Raw genomic sequence first — 17339 nt, forward strand, 5'->3', positions numbered from 1 at the left:
TAAAAACGTCGTTTTATTATACCTATTTCTACCATTTGTAAGGTGTGGCTCTTTGGGGTTAGCATACCAAAAATGTGGCTTTTGATCGCATAAGCCCTACAGGTTGATCGGTGGACAATAGTACATCACACTGGTCTACATGACTTTTTAATTAATTTTGCTGTAGCTTCTAAATATATAAAATACCCATAGCAATCTCCACTGTTGCACTAATGTGCAGAATCTTCAATAAGAGTGTCCTCCATAGTGAGGTACACCCACCAGTAGATGGCGTTAAAGCAGGCAAAAGCTGCAGGAAAGAGTATGCGCGAGTACTGGTCGATCTTTTCCATCTTGGTGGCCCGACGATTGAGGCCTTCCATCTTGTTAAGGACACGGAGAGATTCGCAATGTCGGCAGTCTTCCACTCTTTCCGTCACACCTTCCACTCTTTCCGTCACAAAAAATGTCCTTTCGTGTCTGCTGTCTTCAATCATTGGAATACCGGTAGACATCGGTTTGATCGGCCTTCGCAAGTATGCGTGTGGATGGAGTTTCATTCGACTTTCTTGGGCTGCGAGATAAAAAAAAGACTACAGGAAGCGATAGTTAATGCTGCCTTTATTTAATGGCATATATTCTATAACCTTTAGAATTACTAAGATATAAACGCTTTGTCAACAAGTCTAGCAGTTTCTAGTTGTCAAATCTAACGGACATGAACGTAATTTCGAGCTGAGTTTGTGGTCTTAAGGTGTTTTTCTGTCCCTCAGTCGAAACAACTCCTTTCCCAAGAATTTTTAATTTGCAGCGGTAGCAAATGACAACTTTGTGTATGAACCTTAAACATTTACATTTTTGAAAACAAATTGTGATTTTAACCAAATTAAGTGTAAATTAAATTTTAGTTGTTTTAGTTTATACAAATTCGACTAAAACAATAGTAATTGATTTGGGAAAACTGAAAGAAAACTGAAAAATGTTAATGTAATGGAACTTAACCAAGTTTGGTTTGATATATAGCCACTAAATTAAAAACGTTTTATTACAGAAGATTTCTGTTACTTTTCCCGTCGATCGTAAGCAAGATGACCAAGTTTGTCATTTATTTTGTTTTACATATTAGTGTTATTCCGTCTTTACTCTAGTGTTATTCTGTCTTTTTCTCTAGTATGTTTGTATTTATTTTGGTCTCTAACCCAGCGACACTTAAAGTACTTTGCCTGGCGAACACCTTTCGCTTTTTTGTGATTGGGCACCTTTCGTTAAAACAACCTATTTTTGTTAAATGTCTTTGTACAAATATTTCTTTAACGTACAAATAATGAAAAGGATGTGATCTAGGTAATAAAGTTTGTTAGCTAATAATTTAAAGTTAGAACGGTGTACAATGGACATCGTAAAACTATATTAAGAACGCCTGCGGTCTACAAAAGCTGACTGTGCCTTTCAGGTTCATTTTTTCTCAGTGCCGTTTTTAATTTTCAAAGTTTTTCCATATATTTATGCCCTTACCATATAACATCTTTTTCATTTTGAAGGGAATTTCCGAAAACTGAAAACCAAAGTAATAATTACTCGTTTAATATATAAACAAGCCAATTAATACTGATTTTTGATAGACAATCCCGGAATAAAACACAAGACATGTATTATGTATTTTTTAGGCAAAATAATCACAAAGTGGTCAAAAATAACAAATTATCACCTGATTTTCTTTGCTATGAAACTTATTAATATTTCCATTTTGCTCGTGATTTTGAACACTTGGACTTTCCGCTATTTGGTAAGAGTCGCATGCTATCAGTGGTCTGAAATAAAATCATCAAAATAAGTATTTATACTTGGAAACTTGTATACATAAAATAACACCAGGTAGGCTAACGTAAACATTAACGTGAAAAAACGGAACCTGTTTACCAACCCCACGCATTACGCACCACTAACCTCAAACAGAGGTAAACAATTCCATGTCATTAAGTGTGGTGCCCTAACAGCGCCGATCAAACTATAGGCGCCCAAACGTGACACACCGATGGCCCCCAATCGACCAATACCCTATCCCTACAGTTTTAGTCGTTATTTAGTCCATTTAGGCTGAATTCCGGATTGAGGGCTTATTTCGACAGGATTATGTTCTATTCAGACGATTTTAAATTTGATTTTGTCGTGATATGATTGAGTATTTAGCCGTAATATGCCTTTGGTCGTATTACTGTGGTATTATAGATTATCCTGATTTAGATATTGTTGCTTTGGAGGTCTTAATGTGTGTTCCCATCAGTAATATATAAAAATACATATAAGAAATTTGAGTTGTTACAGTACTTACACGTCATATGGTAGCACAGATTAAATTCGTTTGCTAAGTTAACGGTTGCATTTTTGTTTTAGCTTTCCAAAGAAAACTTTTTTTACTCTACAAAGACAACGCACGTATCCGCCAGTTGCGAAGCCATTCTCTCGTAGACGCGGCTTAAGAAATGAGCTCCTGCGTATTCCATAAGCGCGGCGAACACGAAGCCGTAGCACAAGCACACGTATAAGTCAACAGCTGCAGGTGGAGAAAACAAACTGTGTTTTAGGGTGTGATTTTATTTCTATACATCACAAACAAATCGAACTCTTAGATTTAAAAATGTCTTTTGTATGAATTTAACATCACACAAAAATCAGTCTTTTCTAATTTTTAAGATAAACGTGGTTCACACATAGCATTGCCAATATGTTTAAGCACAACAAAACGAAAGAAGCACGCGGATAGAGAGTAAAAACATACTTCCTTTCTTTTGGAAGCAATTATAAAACGACTCTGGGCAGAAGGTGCGTAAATTGTGGTTTCTGCTGCCACTTTATAAATACATATGATTTTGGCATAGTTAACTAAGTCATTTATGGGAGTACAGGGAGTCACCCGTCAGACGTGGGATACCTTTAACGTAAGACGTGGACCGTGGTCCGCTGTTGTAAACACCGACCATTAGCGTTGTCATGGCGAGAACGGTTGTGGCTCCGAGTCCAACACGTGCAGGAACCGCGTTCATGTTAATCCAGAACGAGATCCAAGAAAGAACAACGAGGAGTACAGAGGGAAGATAAGTTTGCATGAGAAAGAATAACATGTTCCTCTTTAGGTGAAACTGCAGGACAAGTTGCGTATGGTTGCCTGAGAATAAGTTTACGTTTGTATTTATCAATCATGTGGACCACGATTCCAATGAGACTACGTATTAATCAGCGCTTGCCAACCTTTGGGTTAATTAGAGAAAAATGCTGTTACACAGAATTTAACTGTGCTATAATGTCGACAAATGTTCATCGTTGCCGATTCTAATGGACAATACAACTGTTAAACATGATTGGTTCCCTACTTAAAATTTATTTGAGTATTACGTTTTTACTTGTTGATTTCTTTTAAACAAACGAAACAATACACGGCGACGTTTATCTAAATTCTTAACGATCTTGGAGGGAAACCTATTTTCTATGCACAACATCTACTCATTATTAAACAAAAAAATGCTGTACCTTTTCTTGAATAACACAACATACGCCAGTGACTCGCATCGAATGCTTGTAAACACATTGGCTGTATTACAATTTACAACCCACCCAATATACTGTGGTGCGATTCACGATAGACCTCGCACTGCGTGATGTTGAATTGCGAAAGGACGACGTATTCCATTCCGCTTACGGAGCTGTCTGCAGCCGACCCGCACGTTTCCGCTTTGCCCCAGTTGTATGAGAGATCTTCGTCCTGAAAAGACCCTATTTAAAAAAAACAATTGGCAGGGTCTCTGAATTCACAGTAGTGTGGCATATGACTTACAGCTTTCCAGCGTGAGTTTGCAGATTTGCTTGTCCATTGGATACTTGTGCAGGTTCATTGGACATGAAACCTAGAAGAAAAGAAAACCATTTTCGAAAAAAAGCACAGCAAATTTATGCGTTTATAGCTCAACATCTCATATACATGGTAAGATCCAGTATAGGGGGCATAAAGTGTCTGAGCTGACGTCAAATAATTTTGTCAAAACAACAAGTTGTAAAACGAATACAAAAACGCCTCCTGTTCTCAAGCGAACTCTTACGCATATATGTAGATGTTAGGTTAAAAATTGCGTTTAATTAGTTTAAATTGGCAAAACATTTATTTTAGAAAGAAGAGTATTGAACACATGTAAGAGATTAATATATTTTAATATAGTGGTATTTAAATATCGAAGTGACAGAAATTGCACTTGTAAAGTTTAGAACACACGACGCAACCTGATATAGTATGCACATTGCCTTGGGTAGAAAATAATTCTATAAAACATGCAACAAACATGGTGCCCCCACCCACCTCTATGTCCACCTCTGCTCAGATATCATTAAAATTATAAATATCGACATATATCTACAACAAGAATTCATACGCACCCGACTTGTAATGCGCAGAACGTAGAGCACGGTGCCGTTTGGGTAAAGTCGAATAAGACCATTTCTGGTCGTGACGTCATGTATGAAAGACGTGTGTGAGTTGACGATGTAGGTGTCTGGCACCCAGATTCGACTTCCCAGCGACCCGTCCATCGTAAGTGTCTGCAGAGTGAAGTTAGTGATAAAATGAGTGCTGATTTCAGCCCAAACCTCCTTACTTTGAAATTTTCAAAGCTTGAAGGGCTAAATAAGTGCAGCAATAAATTGCACACTCGTAAAAATAGTTAAAATGCCATTTTCAGCTGTCCTACGTTTAAGTTATGTTAAAAATTACGATCTATTCGTTCGCTTAATTTGGTGTTCGCTTTAAAGTCAAGACCCGTCGACTAACTCTATAGCGGCAAGCTTTCTCAGTATTGACTAATGTTGTATGTATTCAACACCGTACTTCTTAAACGGTGCGCCATGCATGCAAACGTAAAAAATATTCAAAAATTCAAAAAATATATATATATTTTCAAAATTTTAAACACTTATTCATTAATTGTACTGGTAAAACGATCTATTGAAATATTTAAATTATTATTATAATTTTTTTGTTTTACGCCTTTTTTTTTTTGCTTTTTGGTAGTGTGAATTCAACATGTCTGTGGGCGTACAATTTTTGTTCTGATATAGTAAGCTCGTGGGGAAATAAATGTATCTTTTTAAATTCCCTTAAGATGTAACCCAATCGTACCAAGTATTTCGGCAGTTTGGTAGACCTAAATAACATTCCGCGACTGATGTCAAGAAACACATTTAATTGAAACAGGCCAAAAACAAACAAATTAGCGTTTATAGGCCTTAATATGTTAACGTGAAAATGTTATTTGTATTTTAAATACAAATTTGTTGTACAAGACTTAAAAAACTTTTAACCCTTATACATATTTGTTGTTTGTAGCTTTGTAAACAGCATTTTTTTTAAATAGTGTCACAAACTATGCTATAACGTGAGTTATATCACGAGCAACCTTATTATACCTTATAGGCCTTACTGTACCATTGTGCGTGATTGTGCAACCTAAATCGAGTTTAGACGCATTCAATTCGTGCGCAGTGCAAACTGAACAATGTCATTTCTTACTTAAATTGGCAAGCACCAATTTAGAAGAGGGAATGACATATTCGACGCACCAATTTTCTTTATAACCCCAAAACTGTTTGATAGCATTGAAAGCATATAAAATATCTTCCAAAGCACTGTGGAGAGTTGTGTTTGTATGTAAGGATGCAGCCAATATGCTACAGCAGCTACAATGACAATATTACGAGGACGTTGTTTATTTACGCAAAAAGTTGGAAAATTGCATTAACAAGGCAAGGTTGTAGGCAATGAAGGTAAAATGACTTGACTTAAGTCTTTTTTGTAAAGAGCGCAAGTTCCTAAGTGCTGGTCGATGTCCACATAATAAGTTGTTAAAAAAACCAGGGAGTCGAGCCGTTTGACTTTTCCGGTTCATGTTCGGTTCGGGTTCAAGGATTTTTTCGGAATTCGGTTCAGTTCCGGTTTCGGTGTCGAGCATTTTCCGGTTCAGCTCCGGTTTGACTAAATTTATTTTCAAAACCGGTTTATAAAGTTCCTGTTTGGATGCAATATGAGATGAAAATGTGGGTCAATAAATGTAGAGTTACCTGACTTAAACAAGCAGCTCATTATTAAAATATCTGACAAATAAAAACCCAACGTTTTATTCAATCAGTATTCATTTTTTTCATGAAATTTCTAACATGGCATAACTTGACTGTGTAAAATAGAAGTTGTGACGTCATGCTGGAGTGAACGGCTTTTGTTGACAGGGTGGGGTTCGGTTAAGGTTCAGGTTCGTTCAAATAATTCGGTTCAGTTCCGGTTCGGCTCCTTAAAATCTTACAAAAAACGGTTTAGGTTCGATTACGGTTCGGGAAAATTTGGACCAAAACCGGTTCATAAAGTTCTGGTTCGGTTCCGGTTCGACTTCCTGATAAAAAAACATTTCAAAATACAAGTTTATTCTTTTTAATAAACACATTTCACCCGTGCAAACTTGCATAATTTTTTAGAAGGTTTCATAGTTCTTAAAGACAAAATATTGTTTCTCAGCAGATATATATTTGGACATCAAATAAATGAAAATATCCCCTCATGACCCTATGAATACCTGCTGATATCCGCGCATCTTCTTGGTCCCATCCAGCCTCGAATCTCTCCAAATCTGTTGCAACTTGAAGGTGATAGTATAATCCTACAATTTTATCAATACTGTGTTTAACATTATACGAAGAAAGCGAGAAACTAAACACAAATACAGACAGCATTTCCTTGTGATAGCACTTTAGTGCGGCTGGGCAGCAAATACCTGATAACAAGGGCGATTCTTTTTTGAAACAAAAACGGAGAAAAAAAAATCTGACCTATCAATTTTAAATTTTGACAAATTCGACATAAAAGTTTTTTTAACAAATTTGTCACCTGTTAGGAAACAATAATTTAAACAACATTTTGTTGTATAAAAAGTGCTTCTTTAGTGGCTTAGCGTTTTTAGTCACGTGTTTTTGATGCTTTACTGACGACAAAAGCACTTATTTTCCGGGTTTAAGCAAAATCTTGCAAATCGTTAATTGATATTTTTTGCATATTTAAATAACAAACAACAAGCAATTGGGTTGAAACACAAGGTAAAAAGAATTGCAAATAATAAAAAAACATTTTGTGGATATGGGATAATTGTAAATCACCACCTAAAAAGAGGCAGCAAATATTGTTCAACACATTTGTTTGTAAACCAGAGATACATCTCGCGTACACAGTATATAGTACTCCAATGAAGATATAAAACAGATGTTGTTGAATGTAATTAAAAACTAAATTTGATAAAATATTAAAGTGAAATACAATTTGTTGTCGAATGTAGTTAAATACTAAATTTGATAAAATATTAAATTGGAATACAATTTCAAACAGCTTACTGCAGTTTTTGTTAGTTTTGTAAACGATTTTTGTACAATTTGTAAATTATTTGACTTTTGACCTTACTGTAAATTTTGACAAAATTTGACTTTTTGCTAAGTCAAAAAATAAACGCCACAATTTACTGTTTATTTGTCGCTACAAATTCGAAGAATCTTACCATGTCGTTGTCTGAGATCCGATCAAGGCTTATAACCGTTAATGAGACATTCACATCCAAAGGCTTGCCTGCGTAAATCGTACAATTTAACATATTTCTGCACCGACATACGGGATAGTTAGTCAAGTAAGCTACTGGTTTGATTCCATTCCATTACTGCGTGTGCTATTTTTAGACTTTAATTAACAAGTATATATCTGTTTACATTTATATTTTGCAAAAAAATCGTAAATGATTTTAACGAACGTGATAAAGTTTGCTATTTTATTGAAATTAAAAATTATAACGTGATAAGCCGTACATGCTTTTACCATTACATGTCTAAAAATTCCATTATAAAACGGAAACCTACAATTTTTATTTCAGTTCAACAAATAGAGGCTACAGTAGTACACCGAAAAGCCATCGCAGACTCGCCGAATCTGTCGATCTATGATACAAGCAGAGCAAGCCAGAAAAACAAGTGGCCTGCAGTGAGGTTCGAACTCACGACCTCCGGTCAAGCCGGGACCGTCGCTCTACCAACTGAGCTATGCAGGCTCAGAGAGGAGCGAGTCGAGAAACAACCATGCGCCAATACTTGCACATTTTGTTAGTAAAAGCAACTTCACACTGGGGGATCATCAGTCCGTATCAATCAATGAAAGACACACACAAACATATGTGTTTAATAACATCTGTGATCTAGCCCCTCGGAAGTTGCTTTATGACCAACGATTACGGCTTCCGTATCAATAGTACACCGAAAAGCCATCGCAGGCTACAGTAGGTTATATACCACTCACAGCTAGAAAAAGTCAAAAATTGTGGTTTGGCGCGTTTCATCAAAAAGTTGATTTTAATGTTATCTATACATTTGTTTTATTTCGTAAGCCCCGATTTGCGAAAAAACGATACGACATATTTTCATCACAAGTTTCCTTGGGTAATATGGTACCGGGATTACGCATTTTAAGTTTTACGTTTGTGAGTGGTTCCAAAATTACTTTTTGGTCACCAGTTTGTTGCATTGTATAAATAACTGTGTAAAAATGGTAATTTAATTTAACAAGACGAAGAATTGAAATTGTTTCTTTAAAAATTGCTTTTTGGTTACATCTTTTGTTGCATATAAAAAACTTGGCGCAATTACCTGCGTGGAAATCAAAATCAAATTACATATATTGCCTTTAATAAAATCAATTTTAATGTCTCCAACTTAGTACTTTTATGTTTAAGAACTTCTCGAAGTATGTTACCGCGCAAAACTATAGGTAGAGTTCGCAAAATATCGCATTTAATGCGGCGGTTTTAATAGTTACCAATTTCAGTTTCAAACGAGATTTTACTTACGTTGGACGCAGTTTTAGTTTACGAAGACGAACAATTATATGTTTCACAGTCACGCAGATAAATGCGTTAATTTATAATACGTCATCCGATTAAATGTCGCTTCCACACAGGCTAAAAGTGTGACTCCGAATGATAAGAAAGCGTTTAGGTAAGGCATTTCAGGCACAATCAGCAAAAAATAGTCAAAGGAGCATATAGGCTGTTAATGATTAACGATTAGGGAATTTAAAATGTTTTATTTAGGGAAAATTAGAATGTTTACCGCTTTACACATACTATTTAGCACTCCAGTCAGGATATTACGCTGTCCGTAACATTACTTTTTAGTAACATGGTAAGTTGCCTTTTTTAAATCATCGGCAATAACATGCTTGTTTAACCTATACTCGAAAATGATTCAGCGAATACGAATTTGTTATGGACACAGCCCTTTCCCAATATGTAAATTGTATAGGGCCTAATATTGTTGCTGCTTTCACGAGGGCCGCATTCTACTTTAAATGTGGTAAGTATCTACCCGACCCGTATACAGATCATTATTTTCGTTTAGAATTACACGTTCATTTACACTTACATGGAAATGGTACACCATAATATGCGAGCGTGATCAACAATCAACTGCTTAATAGCTTTATACATTTTTAACCACGCAAAATCGGGGCATTGCCCGAAAGCACAGAATATATCGCGCTTATTGCAAAAGGCTGAAACCTGCGGGCAACGCCGGGTTTTTCGTCTAGTAATTTATAAAATGTTGCCTACAAGTTACCGAGGTTTATATCGGGACGGATGTACTTGTGATAGCGATCGGGGTCGAGCAAGGTTTCCACCACCACTCCGTATCGCATCTCCGACCTTGAATTTCCTCTTTGTGATGATGGATAACTCCTGTTGTTTTAAGTTTAAATTTAATAGCGAAATCGCCAACTATATCCGTAGAATGGGTAATTAAAAAATATTAAACGCAAATTCTAGCAGAACGTTAGGAACGTAAGCATAGTTATAGGACTAACTTCACCTGAAGATAAAAGCTCGTATCGAAACGTCTTAATCAAGATGATGTCGATTTACTCGACCTTTTCGGCTTTGCAATTAACTATCAAGGTAATATCAAGGTGGTATTAAAATACAATCTGTAATACCAAACCATCTATAGCGATTCGTATTTATCCGAACTAAAAATCGAAAATTTGGTAATTTTAAGAGTTAAATTAAACTTACCTCATTGCAAATGTTGCGCCTAACGCTGCCGACAGACAAATTACCACAAAAACAAACGATGAAACTGTTTCCATGGCTGTTTTGTGTATACGAGAGCATGTGATACAACTAATTGGTATTTAAGCTGTTTGACTCAAATCCTGTCATTTCACAGTCTAAAACTACTAACCAACCGTGGTTGTTTTCTATTTTTGCGATGTTCGATTGCAACGAATATGTGATGGTTAAAAATCTCAAATATTTAAAGTTTATTAAACATTGCAAAGTGTTAGGCTCTATTTTTTCTCTCTCATGCTTCTACCGTTACTTAGATACAATCAGGAATAAATACTTTCTACATCTACCTAAGACATACGGCGTTGTCGATATTGATCGAAATTAGTTTTTTGTCGGTCGGTCAATCAATAAAAAAGAAAATTGGCCACCAAACTCGCCATGGATTTTATCGACCTTAAATTATATTTTGTTTTAACTGCAATAAGTTGTTAAACTAGAATATGGCCTTTCGAGATGCTGACACATGTAAGTTATACAGCCAGTAGTGAAAGTAGAATGATTTTCTGCGCGGATCACAAAGTTCCTTCATAACAGAATGTTTAAAATAAAGAATCTTAGGACACATGGGAATGAAATTGATTGACAACTAAATTTATGTACGTAGGTTATCCTCAAATACTAAACTAAGGCTAAGTTTCAACTTTTCCTGAGTCTGAATATTTAAAAGTACTTAATTTTAAGGCACAGTTAGATTGGCAAATGCGATATACCGCGCATTTTTTTACCATGTGAAGGTAATCGTCATGGAGAGTTTGTTTGTAATTATAGTTTTTATGTTGTGCGTTAGTTGTATCTTAATGGAAATCACGCGAACAAATGCTAATAAATGGGATTGTATTACAATGTGTCGCATACAGCAATAAAACCCGGAACTATAGTCCTTTTTTGACGTGTTAAGACATTAAAAATCAAAACAGATGAGGCACACTTTTACTACAAAAAAACTGCTTTATTACTTGACAATCGCCCTTAACACAAGGGTTAATAATTCCAGTTTTATACTCGGTAGTGTACATTCAAGTCTTGCATGCTTGCTTGCATGTCTTATAGTAGCCATGCCCCCCAAACACGATATGTTATTATGCCTATTTAAACAATAAAATGCAATTTTTTTAATGTGAATTACGTTTTGAGTATAACCAATTTTATTTTTGTGTACCCAATTTTATTTTGTTTAAGCCATCGTGCGTTTAAAACCAAAGTTTTGCCAATTAAAACAACATAGAGGCATTATTACTTTGAGCGAATCAATAGCATATTTGTAATACAGCACTGCAACTATAGCGGCAACATCTACCTATAATAGTTTACGAAACTTTCTCAGTACATGTTTTTGTTGTCGATAATAATGGACTGTTTTTGAGTGACAAAGGTATTGTCTGTAACTTCGCCGTCAATACGTTGCATAATTTTGAGTTTGTCATACAATTGCAATTAGACGCGAGCTCTCATGAGAAATTAAAGGTCGATTAGGATGGGGGTACCAGGCGATAGCATCTCAAACTAAATGTTTTGCCAACCTGTACCGTGTAACTCAAAAACTTTATCTGGATTTATTTTTTTGACCTTATGTTATTTTCTATTATGTTTTGGACCGTTTTAAGGTAAGGTTTCCAGCCCAAAGGTGCCGTGAATTCCACGGCATGTTGCACCGGGTGAACTTAAACCCTACCAAGCGTAACTTCGGGCAAACAATTTTATAAATACCATGTCGAAATCTTTTATATGTGCCTAAGCGTCACGTTTTCTTTTAAATAAAAAGGATACAAATGTTTTCACCAATGATTTACCTTGCCCTTTTAGTTGTGTTTACATATAGTTCTCGTATGACCGGTCTAGATGGTTTTCCGTGTTTAAAAGCATAAGACAATTTTGCCATGCGAAAATTGCTTATTAAATGGGCCGAAAATTTCTTTTCGGGGCATATCTTGTTTTTGTCGCTATTTTTTTTTTTCGGTTTGCTTTGGTTGGTTTTGGTATGTTTCAGACCGATTTTTGTCCGAAGCTTTACAGAATAAGTAGACATGGTAGAATGTTAAAGCCTTTAGACATGGCGTAGAATGGTATGTAGGTGCTTATAAGAGGTTCACCCCCAGGGGCCTTAAATTGGGGACAAAAAACAAATAGTTTGACGTCATCGTTTTAGTTTTACAGCTATCTACTCTCATCTAGCGGTAGCCAAGTTTTCACTGCGAGATTCGTTCATATTTGCTTGTTTGTTCTGCTGGCGAAGCCACAAGGCGACTGACACCATGCTGTGTGCTTTAAGCCTCGCGTGCGACTCGCCTTTTAGAAAGAGGCTTCTCTTAGTATAATAACTTATTGCTCTTGCAAAATAACATGTTTTACTTCCGCGAATTTGAATGCGAAATTTGGTGGTAGAGTAAACCTCTCTGTTAGCAGCGGTTTTGCATGTTGTTCCTACAAAACGTATTAACACCTGCACAACTTAAAACTGTACAAGATAGGCAGCAAGCAAAAAAACAACTTAGCGGGTCGCATACTGAACTCGAACTTGTAAGAATAAAACTAAACCCTGTTAGATCAAGGCAGTTTAGGTCTTATTTGCATGTAGGGTTTTCACGACTTGATTAGTCTATTTTAGCCCTAATTCGAAGCTTTTATTGTCACATTGATGTTAACCCAATTTCGGTAGTATCGCCGGAGTGCAATAAAAAAGAAAAATCCAAAAATTAAGTGGCACTATCAGATGCCAAATTGAATTGTAACTATGCCAAGCTTTCGCACAACTGTGCTTAATCAGATCGAAGTGACAGTAAAATATACAAAAAACATAATAAAGGCGGTAAAGTGTAGCGAGCCCCCACATTTCTGCAAGCACAGCTGATGACGGTCTGACACAATCGTGCAATACACAAGGAATTCGGTTTGTCGAACAAAGCTACCGCTAGGTAGAGGTAAAGTAAATACACAGACTTGCAAGTTTAGTTAAGGAGTAGATTGCTATAATATGAAACCCGAACCGGTCCTTCCGATCCGCTTTAAATAAAATACCCAAGGCTACCGGCAGCGGCGCTCGCAGAAAATTTTTCAGGGGGTGGCACAATACAGCATATATATATATATATATATATAGGAAAGGCAGGGCAAAACGGATCCCTCACTGCTCTCGTTAACATTGCCTGCGTTAATATTTTTTTCACACACAGTTTATTGAACAGTGAAAAAGTCAAAAAAAAAATCAGGCTGATTCGACTTTAGACAGACCAGGGATGGGTGTTGGGGGATGTTGATATAAGAATGAGGCTAGAAAATGATGTGTTTGGTACTAAAGTTCAAGTAAAGGTAAACTTATTTTTTTGCTAAATAATTTGTAGATATAAGAGCCTGTTTATTATTTCGAGACAGTTGAACTTTTTAAGATTAGAGATTTTAAAAAAATCAGGTTTTTGTGCGATGCATAGAGTTGGGGCAAAACGGACCCCTACAAGGTAGTCCGTTATTACTAGTGTATCTCAGCCCAAAACTTTCTTGTTGTTTTTCATTAGATTTTCAGTGAGACATTTTGGAACAGGATTAAAATTATTTAATAGCCTATATCTTTATTTTATGTCTCATGTAGAGTCATATTTTGGTTTTCTTGTATGTTTTATCCTCCTTTGTAAGGTATTTTGAACTTATAAAGCGCCATTATACCATTACTTGAATGATGACGTCACGTTCTGACGCAACTTGTGAAAATATCTCTGAAAATTGTTAGCGCTCCTTAAACAAAAATCCTTGATTCGGCATTTTCACACAACAAAGCAATTAAATTGTCTTTTATTGGTGGGGTCCGTTTTGCCCGTGCAAAAATCGACCAAACGTTTATTTTTTTCAGAAGATATGCTTCTTTCATCTTTTTTGTGGCATAGGAGTAATTAACTTACAAGACCTTTCGGTTGCTAACCTACTGATCAAAAAATATTTTGTATAAGGAAAATAACATTTATCTCTTAAAGGGTCCGTTTTGCCCCGGCTCGCCCTACCATAGTCTTTAAACAGGCTAAAAACTGAGTTAGCGGTACCGGTACATAGATGTGTCCTTGGAAAGAATGTAGCAAATATATATATACAACCAATCACGTAGAAAGTCCCTGGTTTGCATTTTAAGGAAAGTTAGTCGCGGGCTGGATTAAGTTGCATGGCGGCCAGATCCGGCCCGTGGACCGAATTTTGCCCAGGTCTGCCTTAAGGGGTCCGTTTTGCCTCGCCTTTACCTACACATAAATTAACCTAAATATTACACCTCTATAAACAATAAAAATAATCGCATTTTCAAATTCCAGGGGGGCAAGAAGGCTGCCGCATCTTTTGAACCACCATAAACGAATTCTGATCAATTGGAGCCCGAACCGATCTTGAACAAGAAGTATTAAACAGTTGGACTTCCTTCTTAGGTTTTATGGTACATTTAATTATCCAATTGAAGCTAAACCGAAAATTTAAATGTTAACAAACGAACAAAATCTAACAAAAAAATATTGAAATAATAACACATAACCTGAAGCAAAAAAAAAAGAAAAAGGGTACCGGTAATAACTTTTTGTAGCAATTGCCTTATAACAAATACAAAATGCGTGTTAAGTCTGATGTGATATTCGTATACAAAACCTTACTAGAAAGTGCCTCCATTGAAAGTATTTACTATTACAAGATTGTGTCAAGCTGATTATTTTCTGGACACGTACTTTGCTAGTCAACATAGTTTTAATCCGTACCATTTAAAACCGATTGCTAGGCAAATTCAACCTAATATAATTCGTAAAATTGTATTTTTAAACAAAACTTTTGATAAATTCGTACTAAGATTTAACTAGAGTTTATACTTAACTAAAAGCACTTAATGTTCTACAAATTTAAAACAAATATGAACAACTCATCGTTTATTACGCTCTGCAGGCACGGGTAATATGCGGCTGTATGGATAACTCACAGAGACAATTTACATTTCAGCAGTCAGCACTTATCAGGTGTTCAGTTAAAAGGAAAAAAATGAGAGACATTGTAGAGTGTATCAACGTTCGGGGTGCTTGGTTCCGTTGAAACAAAGATTTTTGATTTGTCTTTTCATAAATTTCGTCATTATAAATATAATTTCTATTGTTTGAATAATATAAGCCGCCGATTTCATGATGTTAATAGTCTTTATTTTATGTAAAATTTTGGAGCTGGAGGCCCCTAGAGTCGTACTACATTTGTGTCCGGCGGTTTATGTTGATAAAATTATATGGGTTAGGGTGTCAGTTAGCGTTTGGGTGGGTCAAGTAATACTATTAAGAATACTTGGGGAAAATGCATATAATATTAACTTTCATCTTAGTATCTTACCACCAAAACAACGAAAAACTGCACTGATCTAGAATCCTACCAATTTAACACTAACGAAACGAGTTGTCTAAGTTGAAATTACATGGAAGGCATAAATATGTAATAATACTTTATAATAATATGACTTGACACCCAAACGCTAACTCTCACCCTATGTTGTTGGACTACAAACCACCAGATTAGACTAGCGCCAAAAAACATTTATGTTTCACTCTACCAAATACATTTATAGCCAAGTAACCAAGTACATTTATAGCAAAGTTGAAAACTTTTAAATATAAAATTGGTTTTCTGTTTGATATTTATAATAACTTAATATTGCAATGTTTACTTCATTCAAATAAGGTATTGTTCTTTGTAAGGTTTTAGTTTGCAATATAACAGTGCTTAAGTTTAGAGTATAGTATAGTTTTTTTACCTTTGCAACTTAAGCAGTTATTTACAATTTTTTAACACTAGAATGTATTTATTATTTATTCTTTTAGGCTGATCACATAAATAAGGTCCTATATTACAACAGTAGGGTTTAAATGTATCAAAAATATTGATATAAATTGCTTAAAAGCTGTTAATAAACTTTTTATGTAATTTTTTTGCAGCATTTTTAAAACATATAACCTGTTTCGCTAGGTTTTCTATTTCGCTAGGTTTACATACTTTATGTATGAGTTGCCTAGATAGTGGGTCTACTATTACATGCATAGGACTGTTTACCATGTACCAACCATGCTGCGCTTGTAAAAATGCAAAACCTCAGACATGGTTATTAGAACTTCTATATTGTGCAACAAATATTATCAAATAAAGGATTACTTTTACAAATAAAACAATTCTTTGATTTGGGTTTGGTTTCAATAATAATTGACCTTAGTTAAGCATTGTTTGACTGAAACTTCACAGCTAATATTTCTGTAATCTATTTAGATGTGATAATGATTTGTTTTGTCTCACAGAAACGTTAAGAATATCTGAAACTCTGATTGTAAAACGACTATGGAAGGTTTATTGGAGCCATCATTATACACCATCAAAGCTATTATTGTGCTGGACAATGATGGTGAAAGACTTCTGGCCAAGTATTATGATGACACCTATGCAAGTACCCGTGAACAGAGAGCATTTGAGAAGAATGTCTTTAACAAAACCCACAAATCGGATTCAGAAATAGCACTCCTTGATGGTCTCACTGTGGTTTACAAAGGAAATGTGGATTTGTTTTTCTATGTGGTTGGCAGTACTCAAGAGAATGAACTGATGTTGATGACAGTGCTAAACTGCTTCTATGACTCAGTTAGTATGCTGCTGCGAAAGAATGTGGAAAAGAGAATTTTACTGAGGAACATCGACAGTGTTTTTCTTATAGTGGATGAAATTGTTGACGGTGGGGTCATAATGCAGGTTGATGGTGGTTCTGTATTAGAACAGATTGTAACAAGAGGCGATGATATTCCCATTACTGAACAAACAATATCCCAGGTTTTTCAGTCAGCAAGAGAGCAGATAAAATGGTCATTGCTAAAGTAGATGTTGATTATTCACTGAAAACTTTTGTCTTTGAAGAAGCACTTTTGGCATACATTTACTTGTGTATTGTTAAGTGCAATTTTAGTTCTTATTTTTGAACCCTGGAGTGCTTTACCGCTATTGAATTCTAAAGTTTTGACATACTTGATAAATTTACTATTTTACGCCTTTTTTCTTAAATGCCATTCCTAAAAATCGATTTTAAGACCAGCTAAGTAGTATTACTTCATTTGTTCTCATTTACAATTTTTGTGATTAACACGTTCCAAATGACCCAATATTTAATGTGTTGTATATAAACAGGATTAATGAAAATGT

At 35.4% G+C, this 17339-nt stretch overlaps 2 protein-coding genes across 2 annotated transcripts; one reads left to right on the forward strand and one right to left on the reverse strand.

Moving 5' to 3' along the window:
• Positions 1–209: 209 nt before the first annotated feature.
• Positions 210–10114, reverse strand: LOC146160749 (gamma-aminobutyric acid receptor subunit pi-like). Its single transcript, XM_083385007.1, has 12 exons — positions 10110–10114; positions 9658–9776; positions 7557–7624; positions 6588–6671; positions 4405–4566; positions 3812–3881; positions 3592–3750; positions 2912–3145; positions 2416–2533; positions 1688–1790; positions 1495–1534; positions 210–553 (listed from the first exon to the last, which is right to left on the reverse strand). Exons 1-12 carry the CDS (start codon positions 10112–10114, stop codon positions 210–212), a joined length of 1506 nt encoding a protein of 501 aa, XP_083241133.1.
• Positions 10115–16454: 6340 nt separating this feature from the next.
• Positions 16455–17339, forward strand: LOC146160750 (coatomer subunit zeta-1-like). Its single transcript, XM_083383452.1, has one exon. It carries the CDS (start codon positions 16491–16493, stop codon positions 17019–17021), a length of 531 nt encoding a protein of 176 aa, XP_083239578.1. The 5' UTR covers positions 16455–16490; the 3' UTR covers positions 17022–17339.

Source organism: Ascidiella aspersa, chromosome 3, assembly GCF_963924565.1.
Source record: "Ascidiella aspersa chromosome 3, kaAscAspe10.2, whole genome shotgun sequence".
NCBI classification, from domain to species: Eukaryota; Metazoa; Chordata; class Ascidiacea; order Phlebobranchia; family Ascidiidae; genus Ascidiella; species Ascidiella aspersa.